At 40.0% G+C, this 26,337-nt stretch overlaps 1 protein-coding gene across 11 annotated transcripts in view; it reads left to right on the forward strand.

Annotated features, from left to right (window-relative positions):
* The first annotated feature begins 803 nt into the window (after positions 1 to 803).
* Positions 804 to 26,337, forward strand: part of RANBP3 (RAN binding protein 3) — an 85,308-nt gene continuing 59,774 nt past the window's right edge. For 4 of the 11 annotated variants that reach the window (XM_027851214.1, XM_027851215.1, XM_027851217.1 and 1 more), the window contains exons 1-3: positions 804 to 903; positions 19,080 to 19,135; positions 25,830 to 26,033. In XM_027851214.1, coding sequence (XP_027707015.1) covers positions 882 to 903; positions 19,080 to 19,135; positions 25,830 to 26,033 — 282 coding nt within the window. In that variant the 5' untranslated portion in view covers positions 804 to 881. The remainder of the gene's footprint in view (positions 904 to 19,079; positions 19,136 to 25,829; positions 26,034 to 26,337) is intronic. The other 7 variants (XM_027851216.1, XM_027851219.1, XM_027851220.1 and 4 more) reach the window with 3 other exon arrangements.

The raw sequence follows: 26,337 nt of genomic DNA on the forward strand, positions 1-26,337 counted from the left end.
CCCTCCCAACCTGCTTTCTTACTTACTCGCCCATGTTTTGGACAGGCTGGATAACTATAATAGACTTCTTTGGGCCAGGCCCCGTCAGGTATTGGGGAGTTTACATTCTACTGGGGGGAAGCAGGTATCCAGGTAAATCATCACCGAGTGGGGGAGCTTCGCTGCGGGGGCTTGCGGGGCCTCCCAGGAGCCTGCACCTCCCCCTGTCCCGAGGCCCCCACGAGGCCTCCCCGGCCGGGCCTCCACGTTCCTCACAGCTCGTTACCTGGCCTCCCCAGCTAAGTGTGAGCAGGGCCAGTGCCGGGCCGGGCCGGGCCCCGCTCTCCGCAAAAGGCAGCACGCGGATTGGGCCTCGGAAGGAATCGAGGGAGCCCGAGCACTCACCCAAGCCAGGCCGGGCCCCTCTCGGCAACGGGCGGCGCCGCAAGCGGCCCAGCTCTCCCCGGCCCGGACTCCGCTGCCTCCCGGCCGGAGCCGGCCGCGGCTTGGCCTTTCCCGCCCAACAGTGAGCACAACGCAGGCCTACCGGCGCACGCGAGTCTGCGCACGCGTGCGTGTTTACGTGTGTGAGTGTGGCACGCACGCGCACACTGGTGGCTCCCTTCCCCCTCCCTTGCATCCCTCCTCCTCTTTGGGAAAAGAAGTAAAAAAGGTTTAGTCATCTTGCGCGCAGGCGCGAGACTCGCGGCCCCCGGAGTCGGGCGTCTCTTCTCGCTTAGTAAAGAAGACCTAAGCTTTCGGCTACTTTCGGAGACGAGGACTCGGCTGTTGTTGGCTCAGCCCCTGAACGAGGGGCGGTTGCGCAGGCGCGGGACTCCCCGGTTGAAAGCAGCGGAGCTAGGGCCGGCGCGGTGCCTTGTGGGAGGGCTTAAGGGAGCAAAATGGCGGACCTGGCGAACGAAGGTAGGAGAAGCGCCGCCCGGGGCAGCTGGCGGGGAGAGAGGCCCGAGGGCCGTTGGCCTGAGGAATGGAAACCCCGGGTGCAAGGGGCTGCTCCCGGTAAAGGAAAGTGCTCCCGGGGCTCTGAGCAGGCGAGCTGGCCGCGGCGGCGGGCATCGCAGGCCTCCCCCTCCCCCCTGCTCCGGCCCCACGGCGGCGGCCGGGGCAGTCGCCGCTCTCCTCAGTCCTATGCCCTGAGGGCCGGGCCGTGCCTCTTCGGCTCCCCGGCCTGGACCCCCACCCCGTCCCTGTTGGAGCTTAGCCCCCCGCTCCGCGACCCCCGATCGCCGTATCCTCGGGAGAGGCTCGGTCCGTTGGGCCGGAGGCGCGGCCCCCGGGCGCCAGGGGTTCCAATGTAAACACGTCCCGGCCCGCTCCTTCGTTCTCGGCGCTTGGCGACCCGGCCGAGGAGGCCCGCCCCCCTAAACTTTCTTGCTCTAGGGGGTGCCCCTCGCCGGCCCTGGCGCGCTGCTGCGACCCCCGTCGTCCCCGCCGCCGTCTCTCTCGGCCCTGTTGGCCCCTGCCCTCTGCGCCTGTCGCCGCCTCTTCTTTCAATTCTATCTTAAAAAAGGCGAGAGCGGCGAGCGAGCGAGCGGCGTTTGCCGGCCGGGGCCCTCGGGCCTTTTCCTCGCGGCCACCTCGGCGTGTTCCGGGACAGCCTTCATGTGTTGCCGCCCTCGCTGTCTTCCCTTGAGCCTCCTGGTGGCTCACTCGGCCCTCCCCCTCCCCCTCCCCTCTTCCCCTCCTCTCTTCCCTTCCTCCTCCCTCTCCCCCTCCCCCTCCCCCTCCCTGGTGCTGTCCTGTGGCCTGCCGGCCGGCCGTTCCCTGCTTGTCCGGCTTCGGCGGGCGGCGTCCTCACTCCAGCTCTGCCGGACCTCGAGGGAGGCTGGAGAGCCAGAAACGCCCATTGACTGGGCTCCTTCTGCACGTTGGAGTGAGACGAGACATAATGACTTGGGTCTGAGATACTTGGAAGTATCGCCTTATCCTTTTTGTTACTCCTCCGGAGGTTACAGGAGGCTCCCCATATTCTAGGACTGATGACTACTTAAACAGAGATATAAGCGATTGAGGGAGTCATGACTCCTAGGTAATATTTTTAGTTTCCTTGTATTTTTTAGTATAGGATCCTGCACGGGCCATCAGACTTGCTTTACTCCAACCTCCAGGATGAATAGCTTTACCATGCTAAGGTGAAAAATGCTGAGAGAGAAGAGGCCAAGCAAGCATTACAGAAAGACTGGCCAGAACAAGGTTAAACATAGGAAAATAATTTCTTGAAAATGCTAATGAGAGGAAGTAAAGGTTTAAGGGACACATCTGAACACTATTAAAAAACTTGGCCTTTTAGTACTTTGCTGAAAGTACTAAATGGGAGTAGAAAAAGAGATGTAGACAGAGGATGCAGACAGAAGACTTTAAACTTCGGAGATCAAAAAAAAAGCCTCAGCCTAAATATTAATGAGTTGTTGACTGCATTCAAAACAGGTAGGTATAAATTGGGTAAATATGATCATCGTTTTAAAGTTATAAGAACTTAAAGAAAATTCTGTATTGGGTCATCCCAGTATTCCATCCAGCTCAGAATTCATTCTCAGCCACTCAAAATCTCTTGAAGGTGACACCAAGGGACACTTTTTTTTTTTCAGATGGAATAACTACCATGCCCCCTTCAAGGGTTTGCACTAGATTAAGTTGATTCCTAACTTGCCATGATAACTCAGTTTACATACTCTTCATAAACTTACCTAAACCTTTTTTTAATCCATTTGCTTTTTCAGCCTTTATAGCTCTTGGGATAAGTTCCATAGGTTTATTACCAGTGGAAAATGGGACTTCATATTTTATGACCTAAAATTTTTTTTCTGTGTGAAGTTCCAAGGATAGGGACCCTCTAGTTTAAGATTTGATGAACAAGTTCACATTTACTCTATCCATGAACCCCAAAAAAATCCATGCTTACCTGTGTAATTTTATAGACTTTGATCATTTCATGTCTTATTCTTTATTCATACTGAAAGGTCTTATTTTAGTAGTATATTCTTATAAGATTCTCCATTTCCTTGATCATTTTAGTTCCCCTTTTCTGGTTGTTCTGTAGTGATGATCACAGTTACACACTGTCTGGCTAATTTAGGTGCATCTGCACCATAGTTCTCCATTCCAGAAGAACAGAATAATGATTTCTGGTTTGTTTCCAGTACCCTGCTTGATCCCAGTATTTAGCAGGATACTTGATACCAAAAAAGACATCTAATATTTGTCGAGTTGTTGACGCCTAGCATTTTTCTGACCATTATGGCAATCATAGCACACTGGGATGTTGTCCTCAGGGAATAATCTGTAGTAATTTGGTTGTTTACTGATAACTCACAGCTCCTCATGGGAGAAGCATTATGGTACAGTAGAAAGAGCACTGGGTTCAATTCTGGATCTGCCACTTCTACCTGTATAACCTTGGTCAAGCTACTTAACTTTTCTGGACCTCAGTTTCCTCTTCTAGAAAACGAAGAAGTGGGACAGCATGACTGCTGCAGTCCTTTCAAGCTCTAATTGATCCTAAGTTGAGTTCAGGTTATTTTTCTGTAAATACTGTTTCTTATACTTGTATGTACTGGCTCATCTGCCATTTCTCTGTTCACTTACACAGCTCGGTTGGGATCTTTCTACCTTTTATTGTAGCACCTCCGTAATTCACAATCAGGCATACCCTACCCATCTCTGATTACCTATTTCAAATTAAAAATTTGACTGCTGGGTTTTATTATTGTCATTGGCAAATCTGAAAGGAAAGTGAGAAAGGAGTAGGAAAATGGATTTGAACTCTTTCATGGATTCAAGATCTTGGAATTAATATTTTCCTATGAAACTTGATCCAGTTAATTTATTAGTTAATACTTAGTGAGATTTAGGAAATAGTGTGGTGTAGTAACCAGAAGGTTTAGAGTCAGTACTTGAGTTCGAATTCCAGCTCCTTTCTGTGATGTTGGACAGGCAAATAATTTCACCTCTTCAAGCTTTAGTTTCCGTATCTATAAAATGACGGGGTTATACTGGGTTACTTCTAAGGATCATTCCAGCTCTAAATCCTTTGATCTTGTGGTGGTCTAAGCCCTATACATTGAACTACAATAAACTATTATCATTATCTCCAAAATGTTTACTCTTTGGAGTATACTTTAAGGTGCATTTCACCTTAAATCTTTTAAGGTTCATTTCATGGGAATGAAACGGGGAACATATGCAGAACTGATTCTAACTTGAAGAATGAGAAAAATTGTCAAGAAGTAATAATAATCAGGAACTGAATGCTGAGACCTGAAGGAATCATCATGTTTCATGGATTTGACATAACCGAAGTTTTACTACTTAAACTTGTTTTAGATAAAAATTGAGAGGCTAGTGTAAAAGAAGAAGCATAAATAATTGAAATCTACAAATTAAGACAAACCTATCATTAAGTTTAACTCTTGTCAAACATTTTACTAGGGTACAACACAGTTGGATACTTTGTTTCCCTTCGTTATTTTTTTTCATGTATTTAGCATACATTGAGTACTCACTATAGGCAAAACCATGTTCTTGTGGAGGTGTCACAAAGATGATTGAGGCATAAGTTCCTCTCCAGTCTCAGTGTACTAGGCAATGAGGTACTAATGAAAAATGGGAAGGAAGACTCTTGGGGTGATTGTTGGACTACTGGAGGAAAGAGGAAGAAACCATGATTCATGTACAAGGTCACCAGCTAGTCAAGTAACAGCCCATTGTATGAAGAACACTGTAGGAAAGAAGACTGGGTCTGTTCTCGAGGAATTATAATCTAGTAAGAGAAAGGAACTAAAGAAATGAAAATATAAGAAGACAAGTCAATACTTCTCAAAAGGGAACTTTCCAAAAGATGGAGGCAGTGCAATGCAGTGGATGTGGTTGGATTTGGAGTTGCAGGATCCTGGTGTAAATTTTAGTTTTGCTATTTACTTAAGCTATATGACCTTGGGCATTTCACTTAACCTCTCCGGGTATTAGTTTCTTCATCTGTTAAAATGAAGAAATTGAAACAGACATCCTTTAAGGTGCATGTCTGCCTTTTATCTCTAAACTTGTGATCCAGCAACTGAGAAGAAATCATCCAATAACCCATATACAACTTTCTCATTTCTATGAAATCTTTTGAGAATTTTCTATGTACACAAAGAATATATCCTAGATCAGACATGTCAAATGCCTGCAAAACTATTGAGTGCAGCCCACCAAATTAAAATATAAATTGGGAAGTTTTTAACAACATAAAAATACAGTACAACATAGATGATGTTAATTTGTAATTTTCCAAGTCAATATGTAGCTCTAGGGGATCCGTTTCTATTTGAGTTTGACAGAGCTGTCCTAGATGCAAATAAGAAAGGAACAGGCTTTCACAGATGGTTTTCTACAGCAGACTATATCTTCACTGTCACTTAGTTGACTGAGAGGTATAATGAATACCTCCTTGTGTGTTCAAAACAAAAATGTAACTGGTAACACATGGTTAGCTGAAACCCAGCTAAAAACTTCCTATTAGCCACATTTTTCTCCAGGTACTAAACCATTAGGAAAATGAAGAAAATTATTAAATTGCCTTTCAAACAAATCCTAACAGGAATTTGTTACCAAAAAAAAAAAATCCAGACTATGTCCTGGGTTCAGTACACTTTCAGCATACTCTCTAACGCCTTCTGCATCTAGAGGATTGCATAGTAATGTTCCTAATTATGACCCTGAAGGACTTCAGGATCTTTAATCGACAAACAAAGCAGAAATTGTCTTCCATGTACTAAAGAAAGCAAGAGAGTGTAGGTTTCACAAAGATTTTCAACGACATGAGTTAAGATACAAAGAGTTTTCTGGTTAACTGGAAAACTGAATTACCCTCAATGCTTTCATTTCCCCCAAATTTTCTGGTTAATCATGGTGCAAGACCTGCTCTCTAAGGGGGCTTGCTAGAGTGATCAGATGGTGAAGTCGATGAATGTAGGTCTTGTACTTTTGAAAGGGGGTGGGGAGGACTTGGGTTGGCAGAAAAGGAGAGTGATTTGGAGTTAGCATTTTCAGTGGGAAGATTTGTACTGAAGACTTCATGGAACCTGCAGCTGGATGTAATTTGCTTGGGTAAGTAGAGAAGGGGCTGTGGGGTAGGAGTGCAAGCAGATGTGACTTAGGGCCATTTGGCTGAGAACTTTGAAGTTTGGGTTTTTACTTGGAGTTAAGAGAATTTGGAACAATTGGAGGCTTTTGGGAAGGGAATAGTCATGATCAAAATCAACCTTGAGGGAAGATCACTCTTGGAAAAGTTGTCAATTGCTTTGAGTAGCTCTCCATGGTGCTTTAACTCAAGAAATAAGGTAGGAAAAAGGTTGTGATGTATGTTTGCTTAAAGAAATTTTTCCTCTTCAGATGGATTTGTTTTTCTCTCGTTTTTTAACTGTTGAAATGCACACTAATATAGGTGTTCTCCACGATAGTATGTGTACAACTTAATATAAAGTACTAAGATATTTTTCAGTAGCTCATATAAATATAAATACTCTGAAAGACCATAATGAGCTCTTTATAGTTTTTGTCAGGGCTAAGAATTGATGTGCCAGAAGCTTGTGATTAGCTGCTTATGAACTAACTTGTGTGTTATTAGCCATTGTACTCTTAATTGGGATTCAGATCTGATAGTATTTTGAAGGGTTTTCATGCTTGTAGTGGCCCGTAGACTTGTGGTCGCAAAATGACTTAATCATTTAATGTTTAAGCCAGGTAGAGTCTTAGAGATCTTAGAAAATTTAGTTTAACAACCTTCATTTTACAGATGATAATACAGAGGTCCAGAGAAGTTAAGGGACTTACCTGTGGTCACATAGCTAGTAAGTGGCAGAGCCTGTTATTTGCTTACTATTGACTTAAATGTTACTACTTTATTTTCATAGCTTAGATCCCATTTACAGCTAAGTTAAGTGTTGGAGGACTTCATTTCAGTCTTGAGAGAGCTTTCCTCTGCCCCTTGTATCACCTTATGCTGCCCTGTGTCTCAAAGTGAGATCATAAACCTGTAGAATTTTAGAACTGGAACACGCCTTAGAGACTATAGAATTTAGAGTTGGAAGTGACCTTAGAGCAGGAGCTCATAACCTGGATCCGTGGAAAAAGTACAGGTGTCAGAGGGTCCATGAACTTGGATGAGAAAAAAATACTTTTCTATTTTCACTAACCTCTCAAGTGAAATTTAGCATTTTCTTCAGTTATTTAAAAAAACATTCTGAGAAGAGGCCCACAGATTTTTTCACTAGTTTAGAAATGTTTAAGAATCCCCTGCCTTAGAAGATCATATAGTCTAAAGGTTCTTAACCTTTTTTGTATCGTAAATCCCTTTGACATTCTAGAGAAGGATGTGGGCTTCTGAGAATAAATGCATAAAATGTAGGATTACAAAGAAGCCAATTTCACTGAAATACAGTTATCAAAAATGTAAAAAATATATATTTAAATTCATGGACTCCAGGTTAAGAATCAAGTCCATTTCTTCCACCCCTCATTTTATGGCTGGAGAAACTGAGAGCAAGCTATTGACAGAGCTAGGACGAAAACTCAGATCTCCTAACTCCTGACCCACTACTTTTTCCACTGTACCATGAAGGAATATCTAAGGGAAATCCCACAATCCACCAAAGACCTGGTACTCAAGTTTAGTAAATAAGATGGTGATATGTTTGAAACTGGTGGAGAAAATTGTGGTATTATTTCAAATTAGGCATACAAATGAAATTTCTGTGCAAACCAAGTTGACAAAGAGTATGTAACCTCTTAAATCAATGTAGAGAAGCTAGATTAAAACACCCATTATTGTATGTACTGGAAGCTTTGCTAAGACCTGGATTTTTATCAGTTACAGTGAAGGTGTGCATGTGTTGTTCTCATGGCAGAGTGCTAGGGGATGACCTGGCTGTCTGGGATCCAGGGCAAGCTTAAGTTTTAGCAAAGTACAATTGGGAGTTAAGGCTGTAATATTGTGAAGCAGCAACTCCAGCCAAAAGATGAAGACTGAGGCCTTGCCATCAGTACCTTTCATTCTGATGGGTTCTGACCATTAACATAGTCCGTCACTATTTAAATTGTTAAATTTCAAGAGTCCTGCAGGTAAAAATTCTTTTCCCACCTTTGTCCTGATCACTTGGAAGAGGGGACTCTGATGCCTGCCTTGGCAGGCTGTTCCCTGGTAGGTTGTCGTGGTAGATGCTCACCATTTCCTTTAGGTACAGCCACTTCAAAAGATAAATAGCCTTGCCATCACTGGGACTTTTGGATACTACCACCTGTCTTAAAATCCAAAACAAACAGAATTAATAAAGTCACATATTTGTATATGTGCAAGCTTTGTTGTTATAGAATGGCCTTTACCAAAAAAGATCTTACTGAGTTTGGTTGACAGCCTGAGCAAAAGTATTATATGCCATAAGTTCCATCCATGTGGACTTTGTTCCTTTTAAGGTATATTTAAATTGGATAAAGCCATGACTTTTCTCAAATTTACAGCCCTTTTATGTGTAGCAAAAAATTCTACGGTTAGATTTTTTAGCTTCCTTACTAGCGTGAGGATAAAAAACTGGCCAGCTCTGGAGAGCTTGCTTACACTTATCAGTAGTAATCAGAGTTCCCATTTCTTTAGTACTTCAAGGTTCACAGAGTGGTTGCCTCAAAACCCAAGAGGTAGGTAATGTAAATAATATTATTGTCATTACACCAATGAGGAAAGTCTCAGAGTGATGTGATGCCTTTTCTGTCATCTAGGAGCTGCCCAGGATGAGAGCTAAGACCTGAACCCTTCCCTTTGACTCTTGAGTTCTTTGCTGCTTTTCACAAGTTATTCTGTTGTGGAGATGATTAGACAGAGTTATTTATAAAGTCATTTGTAAACGCTAGCTATTTATCTCTTACATACCAGCAAAGCTCCTGACTCCCAATCTCCTTCCCTACTGGGACTGTTCCAAACCTTTTCTTCTCTTCTTCAACAACACACTCATCCCCCTACTGAGAACTAGTAGCCTAACCTCCCATTTCACTGAAAATATTGCGATTACCTGACAAGAACACTTAGCTTCACTACTTGAAATTTCTCAGCATTACTACCCTTTTTGTCTTTGCAGTGTCAGTTATGTAGCCTGCTCCTTGCTAAGGCTAGGTAGAAGGAGTGAGCTAGGTCCCAGCCTCTCCCAACATCTCTAGGATTTTGCTTCAACTTTTTCTCATCTATTTTCGTCTCTCCTCTTATCTTTTGTCTCTTTCCATTTGCCTACAAATATGTCCAGTTCTCTTTAAAAAAAAAAAAATCTTCCATGACCTTTCTCCTTACCCAACTACTGTCCTGTCCCATCTCCCATTTACAGCCAAAATTATTTTTGAAAATAGTTTATATCCAAAGGATCTGCATCCTAACCAGTCACCTCCTTAATGCTTTACACCTTCTGCTCTGCTGAAAATACTATCTCAAAAGTAACCACTTAATCACCAAATCCAGTGACTTTTTTACAGTCTTTTGAACTTGGTAGTATATGACACCATGGACTTGGATATTTTGGCTTTAGTGACCCCAGGTTTGCCCACTTGTGTCCTTTTAACAGGCTCCTTGACCTTGAAGGGTCACCGTTGCCTTAGGGTCTGTCTCCTCTTGGCTATTCTCTTCTCATTTGCACTTTTATTAGTTTTACTGCTCTATGCAGATGATTCCCTAATCTGTTTATCCAGTTCCAGCTTCTATCCTCAGCTGCCTCCAGGATAGCAACATGTGCCAAGAGCACTGGATTCAAAGTCAGAGGAACTGAGTTCAAAACCTGACTCTGCCATTGAGTGTGCCTTGCACAAGTCACTTCACTTCTGGGCATCCTCAGGAATAGAATGAAGAGATTGGACGGGTGACCTAGAGTTCCTTCCATCTCTAAATCTATGGTGTTGGGTATAGTCTCCTGCCACTGCTCTAAACGTCCAGCATTTGTCATCTTCACTCTCCAAAACTTGCTGCTGCTTCTAATAGCCCCTTAATGCCCCCTGCCTCTGGATTATTATAGTAGCATCCTAACAGGCTTTCTTTCCTCTAGCCTCTTTCACTCTAATCTGTGTTTCATAACACTTCAGACTAATCTTTCTCATGCGTAGATGTCATTATGTCACTCCTGTGTTCAGAATTCCACAAAAGGCTCCTGATTGCCTACAGAGGAAAGCTGGCATTCAGAGTTCTTCAAAATCTTGAACTACCCTTTAGCCTTTATATGTTATCTACCTCTATGTAATAATCTAGGCCTCAGTTAAACTAAGCTGCTTATTGTTTTCTGGGCCAAATAAAATTTGGTTTGTTCCTTTACCCATATGCCTGAAATGGCCTCAACTACTTTGGCTGTTGAATTCCTTCCTGGCCTTTAAATTCCAGTTCAAATACGACCTCCTCCCAGAAACCATCTTTGATTCTCCCAGTTGATTTTCCATTCCGTTTCATTACCTTTCCATTTCAGGCCTTACTTAGAGCACTTTGTATCTACCTCACTTATACATAAACTGTATTGCCCCTTCTTTGTGTATTTGTCATATTCTCTTGTTAGACTCCTACCAGAGGGTAGGAACTTTGTCTTATCTAAACCTTGTATCTTCCGAAGAAGGCACTTAATAAAAGTTTATTGAACTGAATCCTTCGAAGCCTTTTAAACAGAAATACTTTCTTCTTTTTCTTTGCCTGGGAAAGGTATAGGAAAACCAAAACAATAGAAAAGATTTTGGACTATGTTGCTCTTAACATATAAAAATGTTGCTGCCACTTGGGGGTGAACTTAGCAGTTCTTTTCCAGTACTAGTAATGGGGTTGTATAGTTCTGGAGAGGGGAAGGAGGAGTGTATAAATCTTATCTATGTATGATTGATGTATCTTTTTTGAATTAAGTGCACAAAGTTTACATCTGTTGCTTTTTGGAGTAATGATACTGTTCCAGCTTGTTAGGGATCAGGGAAGAGTTCTAAACAGGAAACCAATATAAGCCTATTTTTTTTTTTGACTAGGCAATGGGGTTAAGTGACTTGCCCAAGGTCACGGAGCTCGTAAGTGTTATGTATCTGAGGCCGGATTTGAACTCAGGTCTTCCTGAATCCCTGGGCCCGTGCTCTATCCACTGCACCTCCTAGCTGCCTCCATAAGCCTAATTTTTAAAAACTTCTATAGTCTACCTACTATAGAGTAATAGCCAGTTTTTTGTACAGAAATGCACTTCAGTACCAGAAATTGCTTTTGGATTATCTGTGGATCACCATCTTTTATAAATTAATAAATGATTTAACTCTTTGCATATTGGTACCATTGCCTCCACAGATTAGTTTTGGGGTGTATGTGTATGTCATGCATTCCTTTTTATAAATTTTTATTGATAACCTTTTGGTTTTTTTCTTGTCAAAATTTTTCTTAGTATCCCTACCACTTCCCCAAGAGCCAGCCCATGTAACAAATAATATTTTTAGAGGAATAAGAGAAAAAATCAGTAAAAACCGATCAGTTCATCAAAAAGAAAAAAACGTGCAGTGTGTCCTGCCGGTAGTCCTCCCACCTCTGCAAAGGAATGGAGTAGAGGTGTCCTTTAATATCTCTTCTTTGGAACCATCCTTGTTCTTTGTGATTTTGCATCATTCACTTTTGATTGTTTTGTGGTGGTTCTTTCCATTGTTGTTTTCATTTCATATAATGTACCATGTATCTTTAAATGAATTTTGTGAGATATGTTTGGGAAAAGAGCTGAATTCATCATTGGCTTACACAAAACTTGACTTTGAACCTAAAATAATGACTGATGGTTTTTTTCAGTTCACCTAGTAATTGTTTTCTCTTTAATTTTCATTTCAGAGCTATTGGTAATTTCTCCAAAAATTAATAACTTGTACAGTTTATAGTGACCAGCAGGTGCAGGAATTAAGGCTGATACTATGTTACTGACATGCTGTTATTTTTGGTGTGAAGATGCTTCCCCTGTTGTCTTAGTAGATAAGAAAATTAAGAAACATCAACTAGGATTAAACCCAATTTCCCCAGATATCTTGATGGCATTTTTGGGTCCACTTTAAGTGGCATTCCATATGAGAGCTGTTATCTGATGTGACTGTGATCCTTCAATTAATAAGACATGTAAAACCAGGGTAGTATAAATAGTTCTCAGCTTCCCCTTTCTTTCCCCCTTTTGTGTTCTGTTGGGGAGAAGGGAAAAGGGCATCATGATAGGAGGAAAGTAATCAAATTGAAAGGAGTTTGGGATTTTGGATGCTTTATACAATTTTTTTTTTTTGTGAGGCAGTTGGGGTTAAGTGACTTGCCCAAGGTCACACAGACTTGCCCAGGGTCACACAGTACAATTCTTTACCTCTATTTAAATTAATACTAGATCCTAGTATTTCAAGGCCCACTACAGTTTGTCTCTAGTCTCCCTGCCTGGCTTGATCTTATACTATTCAGCTTTGTATTCTGTACATTTCAGCCAAACTGTGACTATTGACCTACCTTTGCCTCTCTACATCTTTGCTTAAGCCATTCTCCTAACTGGAATGGATTTCTTTGCCTTCCATTTCCATTTCCATTTTCCATTTTCCATTTTCCATTTTCCATTTCCATTTCCATTTCCATTTTTGAGCTCTCTTTTCCTTTAAGGCCCGATTCCTGTGCTACCACCTTATTGAAGCCTTCCTTGACACTGCCTCCTCTCCCCCACCCCTCACTTATTTGGGGGAGGGGGAGGAGGAGGGGATAAACATTTAATTGGGGCCTGGCACTGTGCTAAGCACTTTTACAAATATTATCTGATCAATTTGATCAATTAGGATAGAAATTTCTCATTGTTCTTCATCTGGACCGCTCCTTTGTTATAAGGCCTACTGAGATAAAAGTATAATTTTTTGTCTTTTCCCCTTTTGATTGGGCCTCATATTATGCTTCTGTGTATCCCAAGAGGGTCCTAGCATTATCAGTCAAAATTAAACCAGCATTAAATGCCTGTGACTGGGCCTGGCACTGAGTTAGGTGCTGGAGATACAATTAAAAAAAAAAAAAGAAACAATCCCTACATTCAGAGTGCTTATTCTAACGTAAAAGTGTATTCAGAATAAATACAAAGTGATAAAATGCCCAGTAGTTAAATACCAGGTAGTTTGAGAGGGGAGGACACTAGCATTTGAGGGGATCTTGAAAGGGGTAATGTAGAAGGGGTTATAAGAGTGTATTCCAGGCATGGAGAATGGCTAGTGCAAAAGCATGAAGATGGGGGAAATGCTGCTGTCTGCAAGCAATGGAGATGCTGCCAGTTTGACTGGATCAAGAGTGTTAGAGAAGGGAATATCATTGTTCAGTGAAGCTGGAAAGGTAGGGGCCAGGTTGTAAAAGTCTTTAAAAACTAAACAGGAATTTATTTGATTCTAGAGCTAATAGGGAGCTGTTTGAAGTTTATGCTTTGCTTATAGTAGGTGCTTAATAAGTGTTTATTGAATTGCATTTAACATTTTGGGAAGGCATTTTTATGGGAAAAAAACTTTATATTCCTTTTAAACTTTGACATTCTGAATATGTAGAGCAAAGTGCTACATGGTTAAATATTTGACCAAAGACATAGTGCACATTTGTTTCGATATTGAGGTGTTAACCTTGGAATATGTCTGGTTCTTTGCCTGATAACTAAATGATTTCATTCTCAATGACCCTCTTCTAGGGTTGACCAGAGTGGAAGGAGGTCAGGTTACTTGCCTAAAGTTTTATGTTAGCCGTACTCATCACTAGTCCTTAACTGCTAAACCATACTTTCCCACAAATATTCATCTGAAGGGTTGATAGATAGAATTGATCCATTCTGAGTACTTTTGAAAGTATGTGTGTCATTTCCTTATAACTAAAGAGTACTTTAGCAAAAATAAATAAATCAATGAATGACTAAATAAATAAATAAGATGAAATAGAAGCTAAAGTCTGAACAAATTCGGAGTGTTGACACAAACTCCCTTTTGGAGTTCTTGGTACTTGAAGACAGCTTGAGATACTGGTAATCTTTGCACTAGTGAGATTGAAGAGGGCTTAGAAATAAGCTAGTAATGAAAATAATCTTAATTTAATAGATACTCTTTTGTAAAACCAAAGAGTGGGACTAGGCAATTTTAAGATCCTTTCTAGCTTTCTATGTATTCTTTAACTATTCATTATTATTAGAGAGCATTAATTCAGTCACTCAACAGGCATTTAAGTACCTACGTATTTTGGGGGGGGGGGCAAGCAAGTGCTGTAACAGGAGTTCATAAATCACACATCATTAGTGTAAACAAACACATCCAGGACTTATTACCTATAGGCAGAGGACACAATTTAAAACCAGCTATTAATAGTGTTTGTCTTGAGTCAAAGAGGAGTGCATATGGGGACAAGGGAGATGTGGCTCTGAGGTCCTGATTGGGTGTCAGGGAAGTTGATAATCCCTCGGTTGATCCAGGAGTGCCTCACAGAAGAGGTGTTATTTCCAGAGCTCTTTAAAGGCTTTGAGAATGAGGGGCTGGCTGGAGGCCTTTGGATTAGAGGCTTCACGATGGCATAATGACAAGAATGAAGTTCACAGCACTGTGATGAAGGATCTTGAATGAGAGACTCAATTCTGGACTTGATCCACAGTATGTTCAGTAACTTCAGTAGAACTAGAAAATAGCATTTATTCAGTTCACCAATGAATTTTATGAGGTGTGTTTGGAAGTTTTGGGGAGGGGGATGGGACTGTGTTGACTTACACAAAACTGTAAAATCTAAATTTGTCTCTATAATACAGGTGAATTTTTTTTTAGTTCTACAATGACTGAGTGTACCTTTCAGAATTGGGGTGTGTGTGTGTGTTTTAATAAATACCTGGTTTGCTGTTGAAGAAGGTCTATACAGAGGGTCTATACTTTAGTGTTTGTGTGGCATCTACTTCTTGGTTACTTCTGTGCTACAAAACAAAACAAAAAAAAAACCCTTTAGTGGCTCCCTGTTGCCTATAGTATAAAATATATAAACTTTTTTTTAATTAATTTTTTTTGAAAAACAAAAATAAATTATCTCTCTTTCCCACTCCACTGGAAAAAAGAAGAAAAACAAAATCCTTGGGACAAATATATATAATCAAGCAAAACAACTTCTTACGTTGCTCATACATTTGAATGAAACAAAAATGTCTCATTCTGCATCCATCACCTCTCTGCTAGGAAGTGGGCAACATGCTTCATCATTGGTGCTCTAGAATCCCGGGTGATCATTGCATTGACTAAATTCTTATGTCTTTCAAACTTGTTTTTACAGTATTGTTATTGTATAAATTGTTGTTCTTGTTCTGCTCACTTCATTCCGCATCAGTTAAAGTCTTTCCACTGAAACTGTCCCCGTCATTATTTCTTATAGCACAATAGCATTCCATTAGATATATATTACTGTTTGGTTGTTATTCCCCAATTGTTGGACACCCCCCTTAGTTTTCCGGTTCTTTGATACTACAAAGAGTTGGTATAAATATTTTTGTCAGTATGGATGCTTTTCCTCTTTTTTTGGGCTATATACCTAGTAGTGATATCAGTAGGTCAAAGGACTATGCCCAGTTTATGCATTTTGGGGGGCAGAGTTCCAAATTGTTTTCCAGAATGACTGTGCCAATTTACAGTTCCACAGGAGTACATGAATGTAACTGTCTTCTCATATCTCCTGCAGCAATTGTTATTTTCCCTTTTAATCATCTTTGCCAATCTTTCAGCTGTGAGGGAGAACCAAAGTTATTTTAATTTGCATTTTTCTAATTACTAGTGATTTGGAGCCTTTTTTTCATATGGCTATTGATAGTTTGGATTTCTTCCTCAGAAAGCAACCTATTCAAAACCTTTGACCACCTAAACACTTGGGAAATGACTCTTCTTATGGATTTGAATCATTTCATTATATATCTTGGAAATGAGACTATCAGCAAAATTGGGTGAAAGATTTTTCCTCAATTATTTGTTTCCCATCTAATTTTAGGTGTATTGTTTTGTTTGTGCAAGAAATTTTTAATTTTATATGATCAGAATGACACATTTTATCTCCTGTGATCTTTGTCCCCTTTAAAACACATAAATTCTTCAACCTGTCATTTAAGGACCTGCACAACCTGATGGCAGCCTTATTTCACTCTGCTTCCTTTCACATACCCGGTATTCTAGCCACACTGCACTAATACCTGTCCCTTTATCTTATTCTGTCCTGTCCTGCCTTTGCATGTTTGGTAGCCTCCCATTTTTGGAACATACTTCTTCATCTCCACCTGTTGAAAGCCTTTCATTCCTTCAAGGCCTAGCTTTGGTCCCACTTCATCTATGAAACTTTTCTTCAACTTTGCTCTCCCCATACCCCTACCTGGATGTTTTTCTCCCTCTTCATCTTTTCCTATGTTTTCCTAGAGCACTTTTCTAGAGCCTCTCCTTTGCCACATTTTATCTTGAATCATATTTATTTATATCCATTGGATACCTTATCAGAGCTCCTTTAGGGCAGAGATAATACCTTCTTTTCATCCTTATTTTCTCAGTGTTTAGTACAAGGACTTATACATACAGGATTTTAATACATTTTGGTTGTCAATTAAATTATTTGCTTTAGCCTTATAGTAACTAAGTGATTGTTGCAGGCAATGCTTATCTAGTTGCCTGATTGCAGGCAATTTTGAGCTGTGGGGTTTTTTTGGTTTGTTTTTAAAAAATATTTTAGCTGCTGGAATATTTTATTTAGGTTATGTATATGGGTGCACAGTAGTGTGTTGCCAGTGTCATTTGCTACTCACAGACTTCCTGGCCTTAGCAGAATGGAATTGACTCTGACCCTGAAGATGGTTAGTGATAGTGTAACTATAGTTGATTTCTATACATTGGTTTGTTTCTGTCTTTGGTAGTGTTTAGAAGTTACTATTAGTTGGGTATTGGAAGGTGGAGTATTGCTTCCAGGCATTGACAGCAAGAAGCTAAGTCTGTGGTAAGCTTGAATATATTGCTAATGCTGTTCATTGTCCATCTTTGTGATTCTACCACTCTTCTCTCTTCCAGTGTCTTGACCTGTATTTCCTTTTCTGTTCCAACTAGGATGTTTTGTGTTGTTTTAAAATTAGCCACCCTACAAAATCCCCAAGAGTTCCTAGGATCTATCAGTGTAATGGGTTCCACAGTCTCATTCCCTGTATATTGTCCATAGTACCATTTACATAGTAAATCTTCTAAATATTTGTTGGTTGATAAATTGTATAACAACTAGTTTTAAAGTCTGGGCAGCAATACAGAAGAAGACTCTTAAAAGGTATAGTCTTGCTACCATCCTTTTACTCCACAATTTGTTCTGACAGCTCTGCAGAATTTTTGAAACGTGGCAAGGCAAGCAGAATTGTGTGTTCCATCTGGTGTGTCCACTTTGCTCATTAATATTTTTTGCTCTTGGACCCCCCAGAGAGAGACTCAACTTCCTCTACAGTTGTCTGCATCATTGTTCTTAGGAATGCCTGTGTTCCTCCAGATACAACTCAACTTATTTCACCACCAGGAAGACCTCCCTGCTGTCATCCAAATTCTTCTTTCATACCATCTCTCATGTCACACTTTCTAAAACCTGACACCTCATTTCTGTCCACCGACCATGCTCACTTCACTGCCTCTTACCCTATTCCCTTCCTGGGACCACTCTTTTCCATTAAATTGTGTCTTCAAGTAGCAACAGACCTGATTAGAGCTCTCTGTCTAACTTAGCATTAGGCATGAATTGATCCTGTGCTCTCTTAATGAAAGGGGTTCCTTCAGGGAAGTTTATTTTCAGTCTCCTGCCCTGAGGAAAGCAAGTGGGGTAGATGGAGTAGTGGCATCTCCAGTGCTGGGGAGCCATATCCAGCTCTTGAAACATGTCAGCATGGGAGAGAACTTCTGTAAAGGGCTGCCTAGTTTGGCCTCTCTGCAGCTGAATATTAGCAACATCAATTCCTAAAATGTGTTGTGTGGTGTCAGAAAGGTAACTAGAATTTGTACTGTGCAAGGTACGTGAGTGAGACTCAAAGCCAAGATCATGTGAAGACCATATGTATGGCACATGGGATGTGAAAAGGGCTTCTTGGCATATATTAACTGAATTTTACTAACATCAATAGAATATAGTAGAGAGGTTGTGATTTTACTGAGCTGTATTCTAAGTCAAAGGTTTCTGCCATATACAATTTTATCATAAGAATTGTGTTCTGCTTTTCCTTCGCACAGATATACCCCAAAATACTTGGAATAGCAACATTATGGGAGGTTGCCAGCTTGTCACAAACAGTTGTCACTAGCTCTTATTGCTTGCCTGCCTTTGGGTTGCTTTGGGGCATGTACTTGAACCCTAAACTTTGGAGAGGAGCACCCCAGAGAGTACCCCAGAGGCTGATTTGGAACCAAGGTGGCTAAAGGGACTAAGGAAACAGAGTGGGTTGACTGTGAACTACTCCGTAACTCAGCTGTGGGATTGGGGGCAGGGGACATTCCCAAGAGACCCCCAACTTACATTTTCCCTGCAGTTACTAGGAACCTGCTGGATCAAGGGACACTTTAGGGTTTCTTGAGCCTACTTTGACCTAACCATAGCTCCTGGCAGAAAAGGGAAAGGGAGGGTGCACTGCAGTTCTGGCCTGTTGTGGGGCAGGGAGGGGGCTCTGTCATCATTCATTTCCAGGCCCCGGGACAAATGTGCACCAAAACAGGGAATAAGAAAAATAAATACCATCCAGTTTGTCACATGTGTTTGTTCCACACTGGTACTATTCCTTCATTGTGCCCATTATCCTGTGTTACCATTTCATTCCTTTGGCAACATTTCTTAAAGTTAGACTCCAAAACTTTGACAAATCCTGTTTTGAGTTTCCAAATAAGTATGTCAACTTAGAATACAAGTTGTATTGGAGGAGTGATCTAGTGGGGCAAACTCCCAGAGGGTGTATGCAATGTGATTTGACTTTTTCACTGCTATTTTGTTCTTCCTAATGTGATGTTCTTTGGAGATGATGGTATTTTTTTGTTCTGTTTTTAAGTGTTGGGGGGAAAAAAACCAATTTTTCTTTTTGCAGAAAAGCCTGCCATTGCACCACCCGTCTTTGTGTTTCAGAAGGATAAAGGACAAAAGGTAAGGGGCCAGTAAGTTATATCTTCTATGCGTTGGTTTCTTTAACCTGCTTTCAACCTGTAGGGTATAAGATAGCAGAAAACTGTTGTAGAGTTGTGGAAACCTAGGAAGAGTGAGTGTCAAGGCTGGAATCTTAGAAGTAAAGGGTGAGGGAGGCCATAAGGTTACTCTGGGATTGATGATTAGATTGTTTCATTGTGGAAAGAAAGAGAATTCTGTTTTCAGAAAGTGAGGTGAGATAGAAGTGGTTATTAAGGGGAAAAAAATTAGTACTGTTCATGCTTTTAGGAGAGTTTTCTGTCACATCCTTCTCAGCCCTTTGTCTCTTTGGAATATGCCTGTTTTGAGTCATTACTGTTGATAATATAACTTAGAATAATTACAAGTTCATTTGCTTTATAATTAATGGCCACCTTTACCCATGAAGGTATTTTATTCAAAGTGAGTTTAAGGGTTGTCTGCATACTGTGTTAGTGGAATGCATTGTTCAGGTTGCAGAAAACATAACTAGAATCAAGGTGATGACTTCAGGGGATGGGAAGTACCATGAAGATCTTATAATATCATATGTCTTGGTTTTAAATTTATCTGAGTTAGGCTCAAATCAGTTGTGTGGGTTAAAATAGTTGATGATCAGGGACCTGGTTTCCACAGCACATCATGTAGTATTTTTGTCTTATCAGAAATGACCCAGGGATTGTATAGATTAGTTTTTCCTGGATCATTTTTTACAGGAAGATTATATCATAGGGAGGACTAGGTGGTGAAACAAGGTAAAGAAACAGTCTTCCCTTTTGCTGCGCACATAGTACCTTCCATATTAACATGAAATTTAAAGGGATTTGTATTTGAGCCTTTACCTGGTTTGTAACTCTCTTAACAATTTGTATTTTTAATCAAGTACTAATTTAAACTCTTTCAATCATGAAAGACATGAAAAATCTCCAGTTTGATAATCCAAGTGATTTTCATGTTCCATCCCATTCTGAATAAAGATGCCTTCTTTTGTAGACTGATTTGTCTATTTATGGGTCTTGTTCTTTGTGTGCTTTAAATATTCTGACTATGTAAAGAGTTTCTATATGAGCTCATAAGTTGTTAGAAAATGAGTATGGAGATATTGAGAGATGAACTTATGAGAGTGTCTTTTCTGGTCTTAGTAGAGTTAGTTCCCCTAGATGTTCAATAAATTGCAAAATTTGGGAGTTTTCTTAATTCATCTTTTGAACCATCTATTTTTCAGTTTAACATTCATAATAGAAATTGACAGTTCCTTAAGCTAGAAGTTATATTAAGAAAATCAGAAGTTTTCTGTTTGTTTTTTTAGAACTATTTGTTGCTTGTTGATATAACATCCCTTTTACAGTTGCCAGTGATTCTGGTTCTTTGAGATAAGAGATGCGGTTCCATTGCTGTGACCTAGAGCAGGCACTCGTAAATCACATAATTTGTGTTGAAGTTGCATGGAAAATGTGCAGGAAAGGCTTTTACTTTTTTTTTTTTTAATGTGAGCATCTTTTTTTTAAAATCAGAATAATGAGTAATGGTTCAGCAAAAGTCCAACCTAAGTGCCTCATCATGTCATAGAAGGTAATTCTGGGTTCTCAAAGTTTTTAAAAATGGAGCACAAACTCAGGAATACTTGGCAAACAAACTGCCTCTTGTCTGAGGACCAGCTTAAAACATGAATTTAATTATTGTTAACCTCAATATGAGATTCTTGTTCAGAGATTGTGAGTACTTCAGTACTAAAAGAAATTGCGAGCCACATCCATATTGACATTCTCTTTATCAACAAACATAGAAGGCATCAAGAAATTACAGCTAACATGAAAAATGTTTTCCTTTGGGAAGCTAATGAAGGAATTGGATGAAGATCACCATGGAATATTAAATAAATACAGTAGTTAAATGTAAACATGTGTGAATGGCTAGAAGGAAATACCCTGGTAGTTTTCTATAGTGTAAGATTGTACTGGAAGTGCTAGGTGCTCATGGTAGAGCATCTTGGTTTCTAGGTTTCTAGTACTGAGCTAACTGAGCAACACTTTTGTCATAAGATCATTACGGTTCTTCATATAGCACTAAATATATAGTCATTTACAACTTCAGTAATTCCAGATATTTCCTTGTTTTGAGATTGTATGTTTATGATGCCACTGAGTATCAAAATAAATATAATACTTTTATTCCTTCATTGTTTCTTACACATAAGGAGAAAAAAATAATACAATGTATCAGGGTGTCTGTCAAATGTTTGCTTTTTGTTTCCTTTATTTGACCTTACAAGCAAGATTAGAAGTGAAGGCAAGCTTGCAAAAACCAGCTGTAACATACCTTCCCAAGATAAAGTGTTTAGTTTTTTTTGTTGTTTTTTTTTTTATTATTACTTGAAGTATTACCCAGGCTCCTTTATTGCAGCAATTAGTCATGTGTAAGGGTCTCTTCTACTTTTTTTTTTTTTTCCTGAGTAATTCTCATCCTGAGAAAAGACTTCTCTCTAGCTAAATTACCTATCAAACATAGCACATGATTAGGACTGGAAAGATCTGTCTGTTCGTTCCCCCTCACTATCTCCCCCCCCCCATTTCAAATAAGATGACTGTAAACATGTATGTTTTAGGAAAATAGCTTCACTATTCAAGTTATGTTTTATTACTGAATCTTGATTTAAATAAAAGTTGAGGTTGAAAAACTGAAGTTGTCAGAACATTAGTTTCATATATATGTGTGTATATATATATTTGTTTATATATATGTGTGTATATATTATATATATATATATGTTTAATGAGATCAGCTGATTTCTCTTCTGTAGGGAGGGAATTGATCTATCTTCTGTTATATTCCCAGCAAATATGTGAGTTGCAATAAGATTGCATATAGAATGCTAGGACATCTTTTTAATGTTTTAACTTCCATAGAAAACTGTTAAATACACATTTTATTTAGTGTTTAGCAAAGCAGTCCACAAAGCTTTTGCAATTGCTGCCCTGTTATATTGACAGACATGGAAAATGAAGTCTTAAATTTAGCTGCTGGCTAATTCCAGTTCTTTTGCATGTTCAGCACAAACTCCTAAGATTGGTTTATTTGTTAAGTGACACATTTGCTGCAAAATCCTTTTCCCCCTAGTACTTTCGGGAGAGCTGAGATAGACAGTGGGGAGCAGTGTTGGATCAGGTATTGAAATAAATGCCAATTGCTGCAGGTTCTTATATGGAACCATCATTTTATCCATGTGAGTAAAAGAAACCAATGCTCCCACTTGCTTGTGTTAGCTAAATATTTTGTTCAGCATTTATTAAGTCCTTTCTACGTGCTAGGTACTATGTTAAGTGTAGAGAATACAAAGAAAGGCTCCTTAGGAGCTTACACTCAGTCCAATGGAGGAGACAACACGCAAACAACTTATATGTGCTCAGTAAGCATATTAAGTACCTACTTCGTGCTCAGGAACTGTGCTAGGCACTGAGAATACAAAGAAAAGCAAGTGACGGTCTCTGCTGTCAGGAAGGTCACAGTCTAATGGAAGAGACAACATGGAAACAATTATATAAAAAAAAGATTTTGTGTGTGTGTGTGTGTGTGTGTGTGTGTGTATGAGATAATCACAGAAGGAAGGTACTAGCATTAAGGAAAAGCTTCTTGTAGAAAGTTGGATTTTAGCTAGAACTTGAAGGAAGCCAGAAGATAAAGATAAGGACAGCCATCGAAAATGCTGGGAGGGAATTGGGGGAGGCTAATAGGAAGAGGCCAGTGTGGCTGGAATGCAGAGTACGTGAGGAGGGGTGGAGTGAGGTGTTGTGGTATAAGAAGCCTGGAAAGATAGGAGAGGGGTAAGTTGTAAAAAGCTTTGAATGCCAGAGTATTTTATATTTATCAGGAGCCTCTGGAGTTTACTGAAAACATCCCTCTTTCCCCCTCCTACCTGGTAACATAGTCAGATAGATCCGCACTTTAGAAAGATTAATTTAACAGCCAAGGTGGAGAATGGGCTGAACTGAAAGGGGATTTGAGACCAACCAGCAGGCTATTTTAGTAGTCTAGGCATGAGATTATGAGGGTCTTACCTGTACCTTGGTGGTGGGCATGGAAGAGGAGAGGAGGCACATGTAACAGATGTTATGAAGATAAAATTTTGTACAAACAAGATCTGTACAGGACACATTGGAGGTAGTCTTAGAACGTTAGGGAAGACTTGGAAAGACTTCTTAGAGATGGTAGGACTTGAGCTGAGACTTGAAGATAACCAGCAGAGGCCAGAGGTGAAGATAAAAGGAGGCAGAGAGCTTCAAGAATAGAAAGTTGAGAGATGTAGCGCTTAGTTATTTTATTTAAATTCACCTTTTTTTTGTATTATAATGAGCATTTCTAAAATGAGGGGTAATTTTGAAGCTTATATAAGCAAGATACTTTGAGGCTTACATAAGCAAGATACTGGCCATCTGGTTAAAAAAAACTACTTCAAAATAACTTAAAAGATAATGCAGTGCAATGATGTCATTAGTGTTGATTATTTCCATTGATTTGATCACACTTTCATGTCTTAACAAGCTGGATTCATGAGTTCTCTGGGCAAAAACAAAACAAAACAAAACAAACATACCCCCCCACTATCTGGTAGTCTGTCTTTCTTTTGGGGCATGAGCCTTTCTTCAGGAAATAGATTTAGGATCTGTTCATGAGCCTTTATGGGAAGCCTTTGCAGACTAGTGAAGGTTGCTGGGCGTTATACTTCATTGGCTCACCCTTTCAAGATTTAGTGTCACTTTCATGCATTAGATTCCATCATAATTATGTTGTGCATTAATGTTTTCACAGCACTTTGCATGTTAATCATTTGATTAATTAGTTGTAAAAACCTTGAAATTGTTGCTAAGAGTGAAGTAGTTAGCTCTGTGAAGTTTTTTTTTTAATATTAGTGACCTGTAGTGAAACTTTTTAACCAAAGGTGATGATGAATTTTATTAGATCTCTGATTTTTGTCCTTATTAATTTCTTGGCCTAGATTTTGAGCATTTACCTGCTGTGATGGGATTTTATTCTGGAAGCAGAGTGGGGGAAGTTGGATATATTTATTAACCTAGTTCCCTTTTTTGTTTAGTTCAAGTGATTGGAAAAAAAGGGTGATTTCACACATAGATAAATCTAGTTGTTTATATTTCCTCCTTAGGTTATTTCCATTAGATTACCTATTTATATTACTATTGAAATGTTCCATAATTAGTGATGTGGATCACTTGATAGTTATTTTTAAGTCCCCTTCATATAAAAATTTTATGTTGCTAATTTAGTCCCACAGGATCAGATGGGGCTTTTCATGGTAGCGAGTTCTGTGCAGTCAGTCCTGTGTATCCAATACATTTAGGAAGTCTTTGAAGAGCACCACTCTAAGCAGGACTTAGTGTCTGTACCACTCGTTTGGCAATTATACCCCCTTGTGAAATCTCAAAACCATGTAATGCAAGAATCTGTTAAAGGAACTAGGAATGCTTGAGAGCCCTCTTCCAGTGTTGAAGGGCTGTCATGGAGTAGAAGGATATGACTTGTTCTTCTTGGCCTCAGAGGGCAGAACTAGAAGCAGTGGGTAGAAGGTATATTTCAAATAAATGTAAGGAAGAACTTCCTAAGAATTACAATTCAGAATGAAGGAAGAGATAAAACGAGTGCTAGTCATTCATCTGTACTCTCACTAGAGGTATGCCAAGAGACCACTTATTAGGAATGTTGGTGACCAGATTTCTGTGTACCTTGGGCTACCTTTCCAAATTTTGAGATTCTCAGATTTAATGGTATTTGAAAACAAATCTAAGTTCAGTCAGTAAATTATGCCTAAATCCCTGTAAAATGAGTCTGGGGAGAAATCCCATGAAATTGTTATCCCCTACTGGTAGTGTCAGTTTAAAGCTATTCTTTTAGAATCCAGATTCCCCACTTCAAAGAATGGTAAAGGGATAGGAAGAGGGCTTGTAGGTTATCAGACTTAAACCCTTTTCCCAAGATGCTTTGGTTGTGTTGGTTTGCTGAGCTTAGTCCATTTTCCTAAACTCAACAACCCTCTCCATACCCTCAATACATACGCATTTTCATTTCAGTTAGATTCTATCCACAGTCACTCTAAACCAGGAATGAGAGGAGGGAACACCTGTATTCTTGTTTTTGAGTACCACAGACTGAAAAAATAGGATCATGGAATTTAGAACTGGAAAAGACTTTAGATATTATTTTGTCCTAGAAAGGGGAAGTACCTTGTTCAAGGATCCACGTAGGTAGTAGCAGAGTTGAGAATTGAAACCAGGTTCTCTGACTCCAAATCCAGTGCTTTATCCACCATGCCACAGCTACCTTAGTTAGAGGAAGCTGTCAAATAACTGTCAGGTATGGGGATTTCATTGGAAATTTTGAAAACCAAGCCCCAGACTTCCTGGATCCTACGCGACAGCTTCTAGCAGAGTCAAATTGGCAGCAGATCCAAGCTGGTTTATTTTCTCTGCTATTGATTTAGAAGGCCTTATTTGTTAAACAGGTTCTCAGACCTGTTCAGTGTGTGCTTGTTGGCACTTCCTCCTGGAGCAGCTCCTCCCAGTAATTGGCAAAAGTTAACTAAAGGTTTAGACGTCCTGGCACTGTGACAACCGCTCCCCATTTTGCAGCTTTTGCATTGAAGGAAAATTGTCTTTTTTGCTCCCAGTCCTCTGCAGAGCAAAAAGGCTTGTCGGATTCGGGAGAGGAGCCTCAGGGGGAGGCTGAGTCCCCCCACCATGGTATGGGTCACACAGAGTCAGCTGGTGAGCATGCCTTAGAGCTTCCCATTCTCGCTAGTGCCTCAGCCAGCACTTCTCCGCCTCCCGCTTCTGAAGCCCGGCCTACTTCTATTCAACAAGAACTGGCAGGGGTAAGTTCAAATCTACCCAGTACTACTACTGCTCAGGGTATCCCAAACAAGAATATCCCTGGCCCCTTTCCTTTGTTCTCCTGGATCCAAGCCCTAGAATAACTCACAGTTGATGCTAACTTAGAGGAAAGTAGCAGAAGGTTATTCAGCCCCTTCTAGTTTACTTTATTTAAATAAAAAAAGTCAGCAGAGATTATTTTCCTTTTCTAATGGAGTATGCCCATAGAAACTTGTTTTTCCCCTGGAAAAACAAACAGAAAAAAAAGAATGATAAAAGAAGTAGGTAGCAAAATCGAATCTTCTC

This window comes from Vombatus ursinus, unplaced genomic scaffold, assembly GCF_900497805.2.
Source record: "Vombatus ursinus unplaced genomic scaffold, bare-nosed wombat genome assembly UNPS02009173.1, whole genome shotgun sequence".
In the NCBI taxonomy this organism is placed as follows: Eukaryota; Metazoa; Chordata; class Mammalia; order Diprotodontia; family Vombatidae; genus Vombatus; species Vombatus ursinus.